Raw genomic sequence first — 19,835 nt, forward strand, 5'->3', positions numbered from 1 at the left:
AATTATACTGTAGTCAGAGAATGATAGAATTAACACTGGTAGAGACATCTAAGCTTGTTAGTCAGGGTCCTTCTACTTCAGATGTTTTTCTCAAAGAGGTAAAGTTTTCAGGTAGAACTAGCAGTGTGGTGTCCCGAAGGGAGAAGAGGAAAAAAAAAGAGGCAAAGCTGAAGTCCAAATTATGCTCTGGAGGCATAGCCTGTAGCATGACATGGAGGGGCTGCAACAACCTTTTGCAAGATCTTCTACATGCTTCCTTGTTCCATGTGCATGGCTAGCTCCTCCTACTGATATTGAGAGGGACAAGATTTAGGCTCCACCTTCACCTTATGTCTCTTTTGTCACTAGAGCTACTGTGAATGGTACAACCCATATTACCATTTTCACTTGAATCTAAGACAAGGATTTTTCCCCAGTCAGCATGGAGGAACTAAAGCCTCATCTTGAATTTGAGTACTGGCCTGGGGCAGGCAGCAGTTCAGCTCTAGCATTGGCCCACACTTGGGGCTGACTGAAGCCAAAATTGGGCCACTGCTTGTCCTGAAGCTGAAATGACTCATTTGGCAGGAGAGATGGCGTGCAGTCAGGAGAAGCGTGGGGCAGATTGTGGGGTGGAGGGGAGGAACCTGCAGCCTTCCCCCTCCACCCTTGCCCCCCCCCATGCCTGTGTCTGTGCCTGCTCCCCACCCCCTGTCTCCCTCATCTTCCCCCTCCAACCTGGCCTGACTGGGAACTGCCTTTGCTTCTTTCTGGCCAGGCTGGGTCATGGCTCCTCTGTGTCCTAGAAGAGCAGAGATGCAGAATAGGTGGGGAGGATGGGCAGGGAATGGTTTGGTAGGGAAGAAGGCTGTACGGAGGACAATGGGAGGCGTGGCTTCAGGGAGAAGTAGGGGGTGGGGAAAGCAGGCTGCAAGGGGCAGGCACAGGCAGTAGGGGGCAGGCAGAAGTATGGAGGGCAGGCAGCAGTGGGGCATACACCAGGGGGCATATGGCAAGGGGTGGGCACAAGCACAGTGAGACAAGGGCTAGAGGAACAAGGGTCAGGTGTCTGGCTCCCTTCTCCCTGCCACTGTTTTCTCCACCCCAGCAGTTATTTAAGATGACCTTCCACTAATTAGATTCCACTAATTAGATCCTCTACATATAAAATTGTAACAAATTGAACAAATTTATAATTTTCCATATATAGAATCTAATTATTGGAGGGTGCATCTTAAATTTGAAATAGCCTTGGATTTGGGTACATGTAATATGTTTTGTTCCTGTACAGGGCTGTCTCCCACTCTGTAGAACTATATATTATGGCTCTGAACATGGAGGCCACATCTACCAAAAATATGAGGGGTCAGGATGCCATGGAATATAGAATGGAAGAATAATCTGGTTTTAATCTTTTCATGCTCTCAAAATATAGAGTACTAAAAGTCACACCAAGAAAATGGAGTAAGATTAGCAGCACCTAGACATCCCAAAAGCTGGTCAATATTAAAGGGATATAAGTGGTTACACAGCCAATTTTATTGACAACTATCGTGTCTTTCTCAAATCTGCAGAGGAGGATTATCAAGGACAACCCAAACGAAAGCGCACTCGAAGTAAGAAACAAAAGAACACTTTGCAAAACCCTGGTAATTTATATGGAGAACAAACAGAATTGAAGAAGCATGGGACTCTGTTTCAAGATAATTTACAGCTGCAGCAGACAGACAGCCCCAGAATAAGCAAAAACAAAAAAAGGAAAATGAAAAAGAAACGGCAAAAAGAAAAAATGAGAGCAGGTGGCTTACTAACAAAAACTACTTGCGTGGATTTTACATACCAGCCTGACAAAAGCAACAGTGATGGAGGAGTAGACTTTGAAGACATAGATGAAAAAGCAGATGGTATTCTGGACTTCTTGCAGGCAACGAGAGAAATATATTTCACTGACAGTATGTACCATCCTTTCTAATATCTTTTCAATATCATTTACAAGTTGAAATTAGAAGAAAATATCCGTATACTTATTATTTTTATTCAAAATGGGCCAAATCCCATTGATGTCAGTTAAAGTTGCAAGTTCTTAGAGCTCATAACAATCCAATCCCATTTTAAATAACCAGATAAGTACCAGGTATAAAAGATATGGCCTTAATCATTTTCCTCGTCTGTAGAATGCATATACAATCGCTTCCTCACTTTCATAAAGCATTTTGTAAACTTTGGATAAAAAGTGCAAAACCATCCATATTTTTCTTCCTTCTGTGAACAAACATAGTTTCATAGTTTCATAGTTTCTAGGGTCGGAAGGGACCTGAGCAGATCATCTAGTCTGACCTCCTGGCATGGCAGGAAGAGCACTGGAGTCAAATGACCTCAGTAAGGTGGTCATCCAACCTCCTCTTAAAAACCCCCAGGGTAGGAGCCTGCACCACCTCACTTGGAAGCTGGTTCCAGATGAGCTGCTCAGTATCAGAATTCTTTAAATGAGGGCATACATACTGTTGCAAATTCATTCTTGCCCCTCAGCCTATGTTCTAGAAATCTTCCTTTTCCCCATTGCATGATTCATTTGTAGAACATAGAAAGGGGTAGACTGACTTTCCAACTCACCATTCACCCAGTGGAAATGGGAATTCATGGCAGGAACTATATTTAGAGGATTTGTTGATCCTGTAAATACAATATAAGAGTGAGGATTTGGGAATCTGTATCCAGTCAAGATACCTAGCACTTAATGAAAAAAGGCACTTAACAATAGACCCTGATGTCCTCCTGAATTCTAATTCAGGTGACTCAGATCAGATAGTTCCCCATAATTTCATCATTCTTCCCTTCCCCCTTGGAGTTCTGTTCTGTGAGGCTTCTGCCACAATAGCACTTCAGAGGTAGGCTTCAGTGATGGGTAAATGATTCTCTATACATAATCTGAAGCAAATTTTGTAGCATCTAAAATTAAAAGCGTTACATTGTTGGGACCCAGGACATATCTTTAAAACTAAAACTGTCCTTGTAAAAACTGGGAAAAGTAGTGTAACCTTTGCACAACACACAGCTTTGACTATCTTTGGGGAATCTTAAATAGCTTGCCTGCCTATATGTGTCCATCATAAACCAGAACTGTCAAGAGTCAGTCTCATAACATTTACCTTTAAAATATAGCACAGCGTTGAAAATGATTTTATGGGGTTTTGTATTTATTTTTCTCAATTTTCAGCCTAAATAGCAAAATTTTTGGTAAAAAGATGTCCACTCTGTCAAATCTACATGTGAAGTCTGTTATCTGACAGTCAGGTTTTTCTGGTTCATTGTAATTCTGTCAGTAATAAAAATGATGCCATTTGCATGTTTGATTAAATATTGTTCTTACTTATATTAATATAAATCCAAGGTAGTTCTCCCAGCTTGTGGAGTTACCCTAGGCTTACAACCACTTAACTGGGAAAAGTGTTTTATTAATATTTAGTTGCTTATATCTGAGCCAGAATGAAAACCTGCTCACTTTCCCATAACTGTCTTGGCCATACAGTTCTATCAAAAAGTATTCAGATTGCTAGTTTTTAAAGAAGCCAAGTACAAGTGTCTACCAGTGATCGACAGATTGATCAGAACTCCAGATTTGCATAGCAGAAAGTTAAAGTCAATATTGACCTGGATATTCATAGAAGAGAAATTTTCAAGCAAAAGAAAAGCCATCTGGTAGATTTGATGTTACCTCCACAGATCAGTCCATGACAAATTTCTCTATTAGATAAACCATATGTAGATCCGACATTTGCTGTTTGCCTTTGTAATATACTTCCTAGCTGAATTACCTAAACCCCCCACCCCTGTTTTTACATAAAATTGGAAGCCACCACTTTCACTAGCTTCAGCTAATGGCATAACATTGCATTATGCCTTTCTATTTGTGTCTTAGCTTTATTGAAAATAATCTAGTCATCACGGGATTTGGCCCATTTAAAAATGTAACTTTAAAGTTAGCCCAAGTTAAAGGTGTTGATAGGGAGAGACCATTCAAAGACTGGGGAAATGAGTACAGGTATCAGCATAGTTTCCTTTCCAGTATCATGTTCATTCAATTAATAAATATTAAAATTCAGTAACAGGATAATCATGTGTTTCCCAAAGTGCTTAGATGCAGATCTTCTCTACTTCTTTCCCTTTTCTCAGTTTGCATTCCTATCTTTAATGATTATAACAACCAGTTGACACACTGACTGAAAAGAGATTCGTGGCAGTCATCAGTAGACTTCTGTCTCCGGCTGGACAAGCCACATGGGGCTTCTGCCCCAAATAACATGAAATAAGTCCCCTTTGGGGATCATCCTTAATAGTCCCACTTTCCTCATCTTCACTATTTAGAATCAGTATCTTCTTTCCAACCTTGTTTTATTATCTAGGAAATAGGAAAAATAGGCTGATCTTCAGTACATCATGGCACTGTTTTTTACAGTGTATAAATATAAAGGAAGGTAATGTATTTGAAAAGCAAGTGTAATTATAAATATTCAGTAAACCTGAAGAACATTCCCAATTGTATTCAGGTTGCTTGTTTTCTTTAGCTAAATCAAAACATACAGATTCGGATGTGAGTCCAGCAACCATTGAAGAGATTTTACAACACCTTGAATCTCGCAGTATGGCTTCCTCAGATGTGATGCTTCTACATCAAATGAAATCCCTTGTACTTTTGCAAGATATTGAGAGATTGAAAGGTGCTTTGGAACAGATCCAAGAACATTCAGTGATGCCTCCTGGTACGTACCATTCACTCATCACACTGCTGATGTTCTCATTGCGGATGAAGATTCAAATTTGTCACTGATTTTTATAGATGAAATTAACAAACTAAATAATTATGTAATGGGGAAAGCATGATTCTCATCAAACTGTGAAAGCAGGATTCTTTATATAGTAGCCATTCATTTTCTTCTGTTACGATCATTACAGAAACTTTTCAAATAAAAATAAATATATGCAGTAGACAGGCTGGTTCCGGTTATTAAGAAGTAATCAATAATTCCTTAAATTGTAACTATTATATTTCAACTGTGGTATTTTTAAACACAATTTCCTTTATAGATTTTTCTCATGTAATTCAGAAAAATATCACTGTAATGAACTTGTTAACCCAGTAGGTTTTGCACATCCATTTTAGGATTAATTTCTAATACATGGGCACCAGTATCCTGTTATATCCTCATTCATTTTTTAGTCAGCTGCCTGGCTGCTTTAAATATATAACAAATATAGGTGGGCCACAGTAAAATTAAAGTTTGGTTTACCATTTGGCACCCTGTAAATGCCAATCTTATGGTGCATGCAGCCAAAAAATATTGTCCAGAAGAAATTGCTGATGAAACAAATAAAAAATGTTTTACAATGTATATTTAAATGAACAGTTTATAAAACAAAAAAGAAGGCTGTCACTCCAGACCTGATTTTACCCCCCAGGCCTGGTTATGACTCAATTTATACTTATTTTACTTGATTACAACTCCTAATACTTTAGTAGAGTTATTTCTAGTGTAGACATGTAATAATATTAAAATTGGTTTGAGATCAGACTCAGACCCACAGAATATAAAATACTTAACTCTCCTGCTTCCCAGCAAAGTGCATTAACCACCAGGACAGAGGCCATATATTGCCCAGATCCCTCTCCAGCCCTTGATGTGAAGCTGACACTGCAGTTTGCATTTAATATTAATTGAGTATAATAGATAAACAGTACTACAGAACTTTCTGCCAGTTGGGAGAAAGCTATTGAGCTAAAAGATGGGAGGGTCCTCCTCATCGTCTGTTTGACTTCCAGCAGGCACACGATTAGAGTGAATCTGTTGTGCCATGGGGGGAACCAACTCCCAAGCTGTGCATAAATGCCAAAAACTTCAGTTACCCAGATGTATAGGTACCAGTTAGGTACAGAAAGTGAAATAGGATCTGGCCTTAAATTTTCTGCTCCCTTTTGTCTTTGTTTCATAGGCCAGACTTGTTGAACAGAATCAGAGAGAGGCTAGAGAAAATAATTTGTAAAAGGAAAAAATAGCATTCAGGGCAAAAATCCATATCAGTTCATTTGGCAGCTTTACTAAGGAACTGCAGCACCTACAGACTGGAGCTAGGTAATAGAATCATAGAAAGTTAGGGTTGGAAGGAACCTCAGGAGGTCATATAGTCCAACCCCCTGCTCAAAGCAGGACCATCCCCAACTAGATTATCCCAGCCAGGTTTGTCTAGCCAGGTTTTGAAAACCTCCAATGATGTAGCTTCCATCACCTCTCTGGGTAACCTGTTCCAGTGTTTTACTACCCTCATAGTGAGAAAATTCTTCCTAATATCTAACCTAAACTTCCCTTGCTGTAACTTGAGACAATTGCTCCTTGTTCTGTTATCTACCACCACTTAGAATAGTCTAGCTCCATAGTCTTTCAAATCCCCCTTCAGGTAGCTGGAAGCTGCTATTAAGTCCCCTTTCACTCTCCTTTTCTCTGTACTCAGTAAGCCCAGTTCCCTCAGTCTTTCCTCATAAGTCACGTGCCCCAGCCCCCTTACCATTTTCATTGCCCTCCACTGGACTTTCTCCAATTTGTCCACATTATTTCTGTAGTGGGGGGCCCAAAACTGAACACAGTGCTCCAGATGTGGCCTCACCAGTGCTGAATAGAGAGGAATAAGTACTTTCCTTGACCTACTGGCAACACACCTACCAATGCAGGTCCTAGCAGTATGAGCCAAAGAAACACAATTAAGCACGTAAATTCTTTATATAGGTCAGAGAGGAGAGTTAGGCCCTCAGAAGGGCAATTCTGAGAGCCTTTACAATTTGGAGAGCCACTTAGAGCTGATTAATAGGAAACAGTTATCGGAACCACTAATTAGGAAGCACTAATAGGAAATGCAAGTCTGAACTATCACCCCTGTCTGGCTGTTAGGTATGTCTGTCCACTCAGGATCCAGAGTTCTCAGTTCTATTTTGAGTGCAGCAGCAGCAGTGGTAGTTGTATTTACCTTTTGCATCATCGGCAGTAGTCCCTTAATATGAGGATGACAGTCTTCCAGTAAATAGGGAAGTCATCTGTGAGTGTCAGTGACTGAGGAGACTGATCTGAGATCTGCATGTTTGATTGTAGATGTGGCAAATAGTTTCAGGGGAAAGGAGTAGATCCTAGTGGTATTGGGTCACAACTCTTTCACTTTGTATATCTTATCTATTTACCTCTATAGTGGGGCAAGTTTTTTAAAAATAATTGATGCCTTGTTATATCTCACAGCACTGTAGTGGGCAGTTTAGTGCTTGAGCCTCCCAAGTATTAATGTTAAAATTGCATTTCTTCGATTGGCCTTTGAGGTGTCCTTAAATCTCTTCTTTTGCCTGCCTTTAGAGTGGTCAAGTGACCATTGATGAGTTCGGAGAATAAGACCTGTTTTGGGACCCTGTAGTCATATATCCTTATGACATGTGCTATCCAGTGCAGCTGAGGTCATCTAAGCTTGGCTTCAATACTGATGGTGTTAGCTTGAGCCAGAATTCTGGTGTTTGTTTTTCAGTACTTCCAACTGATATGGAAGACTTTCTGAAAACATTGCTGATGGTAACATTTCAAGGCTTTCAGTTGTTTCTGATATGTCATCAAAGTTTCACACCATTGCAACAGAGTAGTGATGACAACATCCAGGTAGACAAGAAGTTGGTTTGTGTCCTGATGTCATAAAGACATGATTTTGGTGATGTCCAAAGGCAGCACTGGCCAACATAAGCAAGAGGAGAGTCTGGATTTCTGAATTTGTTAGTAATCTGATCTATTCTAACTTTTCTCAATACCGGGTAAATATTGTTGTTTACATTCACTTTTTAGGGAGTGGTAGGTACCCATCAGGACTCAGTCCCAAGACCCCGACCTAGGGGCTCAGGGACAGAACTCTAACTCAGTCCTCCATCAAGCCACAGCTCACAAACAAAAGTGAAGTGACAGGCTAAGGGGACTCACTGGAAAAAGGCCTACTGCTGGCTCATGATTGGTCCATGCTTCCCGTTGCTGATTGGATCCTCACACCTATGTAAGCAACTTTCCTGTTTCCTGTGGCAGTTGTCTGAACAATAACAAGGCTCCTGCCACCTTCAGACCATCCTGCTGTCTTCCTGCTCCTGTATCCTGATCCCTAGATCTGACTGCTTATTGCTGACCCAGCTCAGACTTCGACCTCTGCCTTGTGACTCAGATTCTTTGGAGCTTGGCCCTCCCAAGTACCTGACCCAGCTTGCTCCTTGATCTTGTTCTGCCTAGCATTTTAACCTTGATTCAAACTCTGATCCTCTGGTTTTGACCCAGCTACCTCTTGGACCTCTAGCTATTGGCTCACACTAGCCCCAGTCAGACCGCCTATGGCTTGGTGCATGACTATACCCATGAAGGAGAAATGGTCAACATTCCTCAAGGATTGTCCTTAATTGTAATAAATGGAAGTGTAGTTGGTTGACTTGGTTTGCCAGAAAGTTACAGTGAATCATAGCATTTCACTTGGCTCACAGAAGCAGTCAAGAATGACTTGGAGCTCTTCAGTTGAGTGGCCACACACAAAACAATTGTCAGCCTATTGAAGATCAGTAACGGAAGTGTTGGTTATCTTGAATTTGGAACACTTGAGGTTACAGAGACTCCTGTCCACGTGATACTGGATACTGACTCCAGACAGAAGTCTATCAGCAATGAGATTCAGAATAGCTGCAATATACATGTGGGAAAAAATGTTGGTGCAATTATGCATCCTTGCTTGACACAAGTTCTAAGAGTGAAGGGGTCTGCTTCTGAGCCATTGCTTAGGATGGTCACAGTCATATCACTGTGAAGACATTCCTGTTGATTGAATCAAAGGCATTCATCAGGTCAGTGAAGTCCATGTGAAGATCTTGGTATTGCTTACAGGCACTTCTCCTGAAGCTGTTTAACAACAAAGAACATATATATGGTCTCTTTGAGTGGTCTGAAGCCACACTGGCATTTGAGTAGAATGTCCTCAGCAAGGAAAGTGAATTTATTGAGGAGAGTGTGGGTGAGGATCTTCCCAGCTATGGACAGGAGTGCAATACCATGATAAGTACTGCAGTCTGGTCTATCTCCTTTCTTGAATATGGCAATGATTCTGGCATCTCTCAAGTTACTAGGAATTTGTTCGTGTTTACTATTTTTTCCAGTGCCCTGACTAGCAGACTGTAGTGTCCAGTTCCTCTTGCTTGTTGTTCTTCTTTTCCCATGGATCTTTTATTCTTGGGTACACTTGGACCACCTTCCAAAGTGGGCACTATATTTGGCCTTTTCCAATCATCCGGAACTGGAAAAGGACACATAGTGCCCATCTTTAAGAAAGGGGAAAAGGAGGATCCAGGGAGCTACAGATCAGTCAGCCTCACCTCAGTCACTGGAAAAATCATGGAGCAGGTCCTCAAGGAATCCATTTGTAAACACTTGGAGAAAATGATTAGAAACAGTCAGCATGGATTTACCAAGGGCAAGTCAACTTGATTGCCTTCTATGATGAGATGACTGGCTCTGTGGTTGTGAGGAGAGCAGTGGACATGATAAAGCTTGACTTTAACAAATCTTTTGATAGTCTCCCACAACATTCTCACAAACAAGCTAAGAAGGTATGGGCTGGATGAATGGACTGTAAAATGGACAGAAAACTGGCTGGACCATTGGACTCGAAGTCAATGGCTCAATGTCCAGTGGCTGCCAGTATCAAATAGATTGCCCCAGGGGTTGGTCTTAGGGCTGGTTTGGTCAATAACTTCTTCAATAACTTAGAAGATGGATGGAGTGCCCCCTCAGCAAGTTTGTGGATGACACAAAGCTGGGTGGAGCAGTAGATGTGCTAAAGCGTAGGGCTAGGATTCAGAATGACCTAGACAAAATGGAAGACTGAATCAAAAGAAATCTCGTTAAGTTTAATAAGGACAAGTGAAAAGTCCTGCACTTAGAAAGGAATAATCCCATGCTCCTGTCCAGACTGGGAGGTGACTGGCTAAACAGCAGCTCTGCAGAAAAGGACCTGGGAGTTACAGTGGAGAATACGCTGAATATGAGCCAAAGGTGTGCCCTTGTTGCAAGAAGGCTAACATAAGCAATTCAGCTACATTAGTACAAGTGTCAACAGCAGATTGTGACAGGGGGCAAGCTCATGGCCGGGTCTCTTGCCGGCCCACCCACCTGTCTCTATGGGGCAGTCTGCCCAGTCTCGCCTGCCATGACTTTGCTATTCCCATAAACTGGTGGTATAATGTGGGAGGCCACCCATTCCTAGCCCCCAGGGGGTGCTATCTGCAGCTCTGAACCTCCCCTACACCGCAGCCCATGCCTCACAGATGGCATCCACATGATCTCATAACCTACATCATGACTGGTGCTCCAGGGTCTCACAGGAACTTTCACTCCCTCCCTGGAGCAGCAGGTCATTACACTTAACCTAGATCTTTCTTGAAACCCACTCTCAGCCTCCTGGCAGTGGAGGACTTTCCGGGGTCAGGACTCACGCCTAACTCTCTGGTTGAGCCCCCTACTTGGACTCTGGCCCAACTACGGCCTCAGGCATCCACGACCATGCCTTGGCCTCTTCCCCACATGTGGGGTTCCTACTGCGCCTTCTCTAGGACCTGTGTACCACCCTGGGGTCTTCTCCTCTTCATGATCAACTACTCTCGGGGCTGGCCCTTGCATTGCCCTTCAGGCTTACTCCCAGTTCAGCCCTACTCAGCGCGCCCATGGGGCTGCCCTTCAGGCCTACTCCCATTCAGCCCTACTCTGTGTGGGTCCACACTCTACACTCCCCACACTACCCCCTCTGGGGTCTCCAGGCTCTCACATCCCTGCTGGGCTCAGGTGGCACTCCACGTGTCGTGCCTGACCCCACTACTCCCACAACTGCCTCCAAAGCCCACCTGAAGATGGAGCCTGAAGTTAAGGCGCCCCTCCTCACCTTTCACTGGAGAGGTAACTGGTTTGGCATTTCCTGGGGGCTCCCGCACCACCAGGAGTCCCACCAAGCCACCCTTCCCCGGCAGGGTGCAGTTTTAGGTCATAGCCAGGACCAAAGCCTCTTGCTCTTACCTTCAAGATTTTCCTGCTGCAGCTCAGCCAGGCAATGTTTCTGCCTGAGCTGGCAGCAGCAAACTGCAGCCTTTATAACATTTGTTCTCAAAACGGCTGCTGCCATCAGGCACCCAGTAGCTGCCTGACTCTGCCCTTAAAGTCGGGTACCCAAAGGTGCTCTGCCATACAGATGTAGAGAAGTGATTATTCCCCTCTATTCAGAACTGGTGAGGCCACATCTGGAATACAGTGTCCAGTTTTGGGCTCCTCTCTACAGAAAGATTGGAGCAATTGGAGACAGCCTAGTGGTGAGCAAGTAAATAGTTGGAGGACTGGAGAACATGACTCACGAGGAGAGACTGAGGGAACTGGGGTTAGTTAGTCTGGAGAAGAAATGACAGAGATGGGATTTAATAACAGCCTTCAACTACCTGAAGGATAGTTCCAAAGAGGATGGAGCTAGATTGTTCTCAGTGGTGGCAGATGACAGAACACGAAGCAATGGTCTCAGTTTGCAGCAAGGGAAGTTTAGGTTAGATATTAGTAAAAACGTTTGCTTGAGGAGAGGGTAGTAACACACTGGAACAGGCTACCCAGAGACGTCGTGGAATCTCTCTCCTTATCAGTTTGTAAGACCCGGGTAGACAAAGCCTTGGTTGGGATGATCTAGTTGGGGTGAGGAAGAAAAAGATGCAAACTTTAATCCATTCAGATGGAGAATTGCTTAGAATTCAGATCCTCCATTTTTTGAGTGCTGTAGCCAGTAAGCATTATGCAAAACATACTCAAATTGGATTGCTTATGAGAATGGAGGGAAGCCAAAGCTTAACACCTGGGGAACACTGTAGTCCAGACATAGGCACATGTTGTGGTTTCTGGTCAGTAGAATGGTGGTGTTCCAAATCACATTCTGGATCTGAGGTGCCTAAAGTTTGCCTAGGTACCACTTAGGTGCCTAGTTGATCAACCTGGCTCAGGCATTTTATTAATGTATTTAATGCATATGCATTTTCCCTTCATAAAGACTGAAAGTAATTTATAAAAAAATTATGACCCTGTTGATACTACCTTAGCTTGTTTGCTCTGTCAGGAGATTTGTCCACATTTCTTACATCACTTCTCACTCAGTCCTGCTCAGAGTTGTACTGGGTTTCATGGGACACAGTAGACTTTCAGATCCCCAAGTACACTAATGTAAGCAAAAGTAGAGTCTGGATTTCTGTATTAGTTGGAAGTCTGATCTATTCTAGCTTTGCTCAATAGCAGTAACATTAGGTTTTTAATTGTGTTTTTATTTCTGCATGTTTTGATGACTAATATTTTGTCTTTTGCAGCCCTAGAAACCTCAGATTTAATGCACAATAGACAGCTGATAAAAGCGGGAAGCCTTCCTTATAGCTATTGAAAAAGCTTGCTGCCTCAGCACACTCCAGCTGCTCCTTATTAGAACTCAGTTTAGGGCTGTTCATGAAGATAAGAATGTACAGTACGTCACAGCAACCCCAATTTTTCCCAAACATGATATCTAAATTCCATCAGGACTAATCCATATGATTCTCTTTGCTTTGTTTCTGTTTTGTCTGTTTTTACTGGGACATGATGCCCTAGAAGTAAAGGTCATTCTGATGCATGTGATGAAACAAAAACAATTTTGATTAATATTAGCAGGGAACCTTACTTCTACAAAGCAAACCAATTTTATTTCCTGTGCTTCAAGAAGTAATGTGTTAACCCTTTTCCCTGTGGTTATGATTCAGTGTCAGATGCCAGTGTCAAAGGGATAATAATTTGTGTAGATATTTTTTTTCACAGAGGATGAAGTGGAAAGTAATGGTAAGGAATGATTAATGGTCTTTATGAAGATTCTCCCCTTATATATAAAATGTACATCTTCCCCATCTGTACACTTCATTGTGATATATTATTTAAAAAATACTTCTTCAAAACCACTCAACTAGAATTCCCTTCACACCTCCCAATACATTAATAACAATCAGAAATACTGTTAAGCAGGCAGAAGGAAGAAACCAAGAAAAATAAATTACTTTTTATTTAGAATTTACATTATCCCTTTTGTTGCAAGGTGGATATCAGTAAGAGGAAAACTAAAATAAACCCGAGGTTTGTCAGATGAAGACCCATCAGTGAGAAAAACTATAGTATCAATTAGACATGTGGTATTTACTTAAAGGTGTCATTGGCTGCATCCAGACGAGTACAGCTGTGCAGTATGCGGTGCTGCAGACACATTTGCAGCACCACATACCACACTTTCAGCGGTTCTCCACACTGCAAGGGAGCGGGGGGGTTGACCATTGAATATTCCCAAAAAAAGTGGAGCAGTGCACATGGGAGCAGTGCATGCTGCTAAAAACTGGAGCCTGGCCAGCTGGAGCTAGTGGCAGCACAAGGTATGCCACTGCTAGTTGCCCCCAGGGAACGAAATGTCCACGCTCATGTGGATGCGGCCATTCTATCTATGGCCTTGCATCTGTAGTGAGGAAACCTATCTGAGAAGAAAAGGTATATCCAGCATACCCAGGGTTATGTGGTATATTTTAGCTTCCTCCTTTACTCCAGAACTAAAGTGGGGTTGGGTAGAAAGAACCAACTTGAATATTTTTTGTATAAGTAATTGCCCCAAAGTTATAATTTAGTAAAAATATGGTGGAATATGGCCATTTTTCTAAGATACCTTTATTTTCTAGTTTTCAAGTAAAAATATTTCTTTGAGAAGTTTTGAAAGCAGGTACTGGACATTTTGCATTATGTAGTACTTTTGGAATGTTGTTGTAGCCAGGATGGTCCAGGAAGTATACAAGCAGCAAGGGTTGTTTTGTGATACCTTTTATATGACCAGCTGTACAGTTGGGAGAGATGTTAGACAATCTTCCAGCCACAATGTTCCTTTTTTCCATTCTGCAATTTTTCACAAAATACCTTCAATTTTTCAACCACCTCTAAGATTTTTCCATAGGCACAAACCAAAAGAAGCCTACAGGTTGACTATACTGAAGTGTCCAGTGGTAAAAACATCATGATCTCTTCAAGGAGTCTGGGAAATGGGGTAAAGCTTCTGTGAGGGTGTTTTGGAGAGGAGGACATGTGACTGTATAGTGCATTAGGCAAAAAATATACTGTAACTAATATAGGTCTAAAATGTTGCTTTTAGAATGAGGGATACCTGCTTATTGCCTGACATCATATTAAGAACACAAGAGATTCTCCAATAGAAAAATAATGCCATTATTTCCTGAAATATGAACTCATTCTGTTTCTATTTCGCAGCCCCGTTCTCTTATCTGTTAACATTTTCTCTTTGTTGGCAAGTATCAAGTCGAAAATAGACTCTTCTCCTGTTGCCTAGGAAATTATCACTCACTAAAGAGCTGAAAGCTACTTTTAACTGGCTTTCTTTGGAAAGGTGTCCTCTATATATGTTTCCTTTCTGTGGGGGCGTATTTTTCAGACCAGGAGACGCAATACAGTTACTCTGCATCAACAGTATACAATCTCGATAAACACAGGCCTTACAGTTGTTCAAAGTAGCTGTTTTTGAAAAGTATTCAAAGAAAAGGAAATTAAATGGGAAAGCTGAAAGCTGCATCACAGTGACTTTATAGAGCAATCTTTAATGTGATGCTATGGTGATAAGTGGTGCAGAAATACCTATCATTAAAAATAAATTAAATAGAGCTAAATAGATCAGAATCTCAGAGTTAAGGCTGAAGCCATATTGTACTTTAATGCAACTCTCCACACAGCACTTAGCGCAGTGGGGCCATGTAACAGGAAGCCGGAAAGCTCCTGATGCTTTAAGAGGAAAGAGTACCAGGCAGAGCTGAATCAGGGAGGACTGGCAGCTAGAAAACAAGCTACCTGCTAATGAAATGGCTGCCAGCAGACAAACCAGGGTGCAGGGCAGAGGGAAAGGCTAACTATGGGAAGATAACTCACCGTGGGGAGGGAGGCAGGGTATTAAAATGTACAGAAGTAAAAGTCAGCCCAGGCAGGGCAGTACAAGCCAGACAGGGCAGTAAAAGTAAGCCCAGAAACAAGGGGCTGCAGACAGGTGAGTTCAGTTCTAACAGGTAAAGCAAGCAGGTCATCAAACACAGGGGGGAAACTCCTGTGAGTGCCCACAGAGTCCCAGAAGGTGCAGAGCTTAGGAGACCAGAAGGCGCAGAGCTTAGGAGCCTCTTAAAGCCTGTACCTGAGAGCAGGTGATCGGTCTGAACCTGCTAGCTGCAGAGTGAGGAGCTCCTGCCTTGGGAGGCTCTGCTGCCTCCTAGAATGCCTGATAGTACTAAGACCATGAATGTTTGCTGCAAGGAGGTTAGCACCCAAGACAGTGGGAGGCTTGTCAGACTGCCAGTTGCCTTGGAGTTTTGCTAGAGCCTGAATGCTTATTTGTTTTGTTAGAGTTTTGCCAGTGTTTGGGGCTTGGGACTGTAGGGGTAGTTTGGAGGTCCCACTAGTAATCACGGGGCACGTAACTGCCTTGAGCTTTGCCAGGGGTTGCTCCATTGCCTGCAGCTTGGGGCCAGGGTGTCCACAGCCTGGGAGGGGCAGAGATAAGAGCCCAAATGGTCGACAAGGGGCTGTAGACCAGGAAGCCAGGCCCAATGCAGTGTGTCTAGGCCAAAGGTACCAGCCAAAGCAGTGGGGCGGAAACTGGGAAGCCAAGGCCCTAACAAGGGAGTGGAGGTCTGAAGTAGCCTGGTGATATGGGGCAAGGTGCCCACATAAGTGGTAACACGTGAAAAACATGAGAGATTCAGGACAGGATACGCTAAAGGGAGACCCTGGGGCAGCCTCCCTTTCTAACTTATTATACAGAACAAGGTGAGACGGGCAAAAGCAAAAGGGAGGAACCTTAGAGATAGGATGGCTCAGGAGCCAAGTTGCCACCAGGGGCTGTAACAGCTGCCTCTGGGGTACCGGTTGTATTACAGGCCATCATTTTAGCTTGGACCTTCAGTGTAGCTGTAATATAAACAATAATTCTCAGACATGCAATCACTCTCCTCATTATAAAGGATGCTTAAGGAAATGGTGCAGATCACAGACAGTTGTAGACATACCTATGCCTTGCTGGCTATGTCTTTCTGGCATGCTGGCACATGCCTTGCTGGCATGTTTTAATGTTGTTGAATCAGGATAAATAATGATATTAGAGAATGCAGAGTCAGAATGAACTCTAATACAAATTGTTAACATTGTAATTAGGAGATACACCTGTTTATTCCAGGAATGAATTTGGATTATAGTCTTCAGATTCATTCTGGTTTCTTGAGTTACAGTGTTTATTTTGTTTTTCTTAAATGCTAATGTCAAAGGGAAACAGATGTTCATATGACTATTTTTTCAACTTTCAAAAATAACGCAGAAATATTTCAATAGGAATTTGTTTTCTTTATATTTTTCAGAACATGCCAGGATAATCTCTTCTCTGTTTCACTACTGGATTACAGATATTCTTCCTGCAAAGAACCAGAAATAAAGCATGTGTGTGTAACCATCTGTGCAGAGTTAAATTGTAATATACGAGCCCTTAGTTGGTCAACAAATGTTCAGAAATGCCAGGGTCAGTATGCACACTGTATGTTCACCAAGGTAAATAAGCTATTTTATATATCATTGACTAGTTCCAAAAGATAATCACTACAATAAAAATACTTTCAGTGTGATATTTGATTGGTAGGAAACATTTCAGGTGCATGTGCCAGCCAAATAATTTAATATAACATGATCCAGGGTGTAGCAGGACTGAGCCCCAGGGGTGGCTGTGATGCCCCCTGGTGGTCACACAGCTACAGCACTCATTCTGGCTCTCTTCCTTCTCCCTTGTCTGCCATGCCTTAATGTAATGAGTTAATTTGTGGAAAAGGAAGCTACCCTTAGGCCCATGAGTGTGTCCTCTGTGCCAGCAAATCCTTCCCAGACCCCATGGGTCTCAAACCCACCTTCAGGTGTTAGGTAGGCCTTCCTTGTCTGTCCATGCTCCAGTGCACTAATCCCCTTAAGGACTCATTTCTTGGTCTCTGACCTTCCCTATAGCCAAGCCCATGCCTCACAGGTGTTACTGCTAAGTCACTTTCCCTTGTTGAGCCCTCAGCCTGTCTGGCCTCTGTCCTTTTCACTCTCACTAAGCATTTTACCCTAGGTCCATTGTGCCAAACCTGACTCCTCGGCATCAGCCCATATCTCATCCCTTATGACTCCTGCTCTAGTCTGGGCCCTCAAGGCTGTAAGCCCCTGAACTTGGTCCCACTCCTCTAGGGCTCTAATTTTACTCTGACCCCCTGTTTCCACCTTGGTCTGGCATGGGGCTTTCTGGCCCTGTCTCTACCCTTTTCAGACACTGGAATTCCCAGCCCTGACTCTGACCTGCTCAGGCACTGGTCATTAGCTCCCCTGGCTTCAGACCACTACTATTACTTGGCTTTGGCCCTCTTGGCCACTGCCTGCTGGCCCCTGGCAGGGGCTGAGCTACAGTCACATGCCCCATGGGCACAAATGGGACCTTCAACCTCCCCTGCTAGCCCCAGTCCAACCTGCTGGTATAAACTGCAACAAAAGAGTAAGCCCATTGGCTACAATATAAAACTATCCCTGGACTGAGTTCAAACTTAAACCCCCAGCTCACTGGCTTCCCCTTACCTGGACTGTATTCCCCTTTAAGCCCTCAGCCTTACTGGTAATTCCAGGCAGCTCACCTGTCACCCAGATATTCCTCTGAAGCCTTCCTGAATCAGAGTTCTTTCCCCTGCTGCCTGCAGAGCCAGACTGATTGCCTGGGCTTAGGCTGCCTTAGTGAGTTGGCTCCCTCAGTGGTTTCTAATTAGAACATGATGGCTAGCTCTCAGAGCAGTTTGCAACTGCTGCTTTGGCTGCTTTAGCAGTGACCTTGTCATCCCTCCAGAGCTCTGCCCTATAGTACTATTGCACTACAGCTAGCACTGCAATAGGCACCCTGCTGCTGTACCCATAGCTGCCCTACAGCCCTGTTGCAGAGTATTTAGTTCTGCCATAGGCACTTATAGGCTATTAATCCCTGTTGGTTTGTTCTCCTGCCACCTGTAATGAGCAGCCTTCCCCACCTGGGGATCTTCCTGCTGCTGTTCGTCCCTTAAAGTACTTGGGAGCCCCCAGCTCCGTGTTACACAGGGACTAAGGTGCACCTTAAATCTGCAGTTGGAGCCATGCGGACAGAATCATACAAATGCAGCATATGGAATTTATGTGAGATGACTAGGAGGTGCTGAAAGATTTTGACTTTAATATAGTTCTTAAGTTAAATGTTTGTTTGTAATTTCCTTATGGAAAGTGCAGTTTTTGACCTGCATTATTTACATATCATGGATTTTTATATTTTAAATGAAAATACAAATATCTTTGAAGTCCACACTCTTATTTACTAAAGATATAAGTAGATGTATGACCACATCTGACCACATGCCTTTTCATAGTGAAGTTGGTACCATTACAATCCCCCAAAGGGAATGTTGATTGTCTGGAGACAATAGTTCTGGTGTTCCATTTACCATCCCCATGAAAACGCAACCAAATTCAGCCAATGTGTAAGCCTTTGAAAAATCACAAGTTGCACATGCTCAGTGGAGACTTCTTTAGCAGCTAAATTCTCCAAAGAGAATTTCTTCTTCATACAGGACTTTCTATGCAGCTTTGGGGTGTCCTGGGTCTGGGCTTCTGCATGAAGAGCAGGACAATTCATTTGCTTTCAGTGACATTCCTACTTGGAAGGAAACTGTGTCATCTAAATGCAGAGGAGACAAGAGATGGAATTGCAATGTATAGACTGGAACGAAGAACTTTGGGGGTACAACTGAGACTGAAGGCTAGATGAGGCACAGGGGGGGAAACCTGGACTGGATTTGGGGCCGAGGCAGACTGTGTCTGGGAGCCTGGGACTGTCTAGGCAAAGAGATTGGAACTGGGATCAGATTTAAGACACAGGAATGGAAGTTAGTAGAAACTGGGGAAGTGGAGAGTGGCTTTAGAGCTAAAAAGGGAAGGGAGACAGGATAAGCAAAAAGACTAGAGCTGGGTGTAAAGAGGAAACTGGCACAGGACTCGTAAGTGTAAAGGGAAAATATTAAGATTTGCCATTTCCCCACTTCTCCCCCAAGCATAGGCTTTCTGATACTGTTTTTAAGTACATGCTTAGAATATTACTTTTTCTTCAGTCTCCTGCTTTACAGAATCAGCCTAGTGTAGGAAAAAACTAGGGTTATGTAATGAATATACTATAGGTTCTCTGCCTCACTAGCTGTAGAAGTTGGAAGATGTACAATGAATGAGACAAGAGTTCAGACAAATATAGTATGGTCTTCTGGTTAAGGCAATGAATGCTGCCCTCCAAAACTGGATTCTAATCCTGGCTCCACCACACAGTTCCTCTGAGATACAAGGAAACACACTTCAGAGTGCACAGCTAATTGTATCTGTCTTGTTTTCTGGGGGATGACTTGACACCATGGAGTTTGAGGGTCCTGCCACATGTTTAAATTAAAGCTGAGCAGAAATCAGCTCTACAGCTGTTATATGTTTTCAGGCACCAACTTTGTAGCTGGTTTGCTCTTTTTATAGCTGGATAGATGTTTTTATAGTGTAATTATTTACTTTACACATGGGGCTGGTCTAAATTTATTATGCAAATAACCAGTTAATTGCCTAATATATGTAATATAGGGCAGGGGCCTGGGTTACAGAAATGTTGAATCCCTTTCAAATGAAGCTAAA

General features: G+C 42.9%; 1 protein-coding gene across 2 annotated transcripts in view; it reads left to right on the plus strand.

Moving 5' to 3' along the window:
- The window catches only part of ERICH1 (glutamate rich 1), a 163,918-nt gene extending 145,443 nt beyond the window's left edge, over positions 1-18,475 (plus strand). For both annotated transcript variants that reach the window (XM_019520620.1, XM_019520621.1), the window contains 3 exons: positions 1,554-1,931; positions 4,545-4,739; positions 16,499-18,475. In XM_019520620.1, coding sequence (XP_019376165.1) covers positions 1,554-1,931; positions 4,545-4,739; positions 16,499-16,572 — 647 coding nt within the window. In that variant the 3' untranslated portion in view covers positions 16,573-18,475. The remainder of the gene's footprint in view (positions 1-1,553; positions 1,932-4,544; positions 4,740-16,498) is intronic.
- The last annotated feature ends 1,360 nt before the right edge of the window (positions 18,476-19,835 follow it).

This window comes from Gavialis gangeticus, unplaced genomic scaffold (assembly GCF_001723915.1).
Source record: "Gavialis gangeticus isolate Ggan-Ray unplaced genomic scaffold, GavGan_comp1, whole genome shotgun sequence".
In the NCBI taxonomy this organism is placed as follows: Eukaryota; Metazoa; Chordata; order Crocodylia; family Gavialidae; genus Gavialis; species Gavialis gangeticus.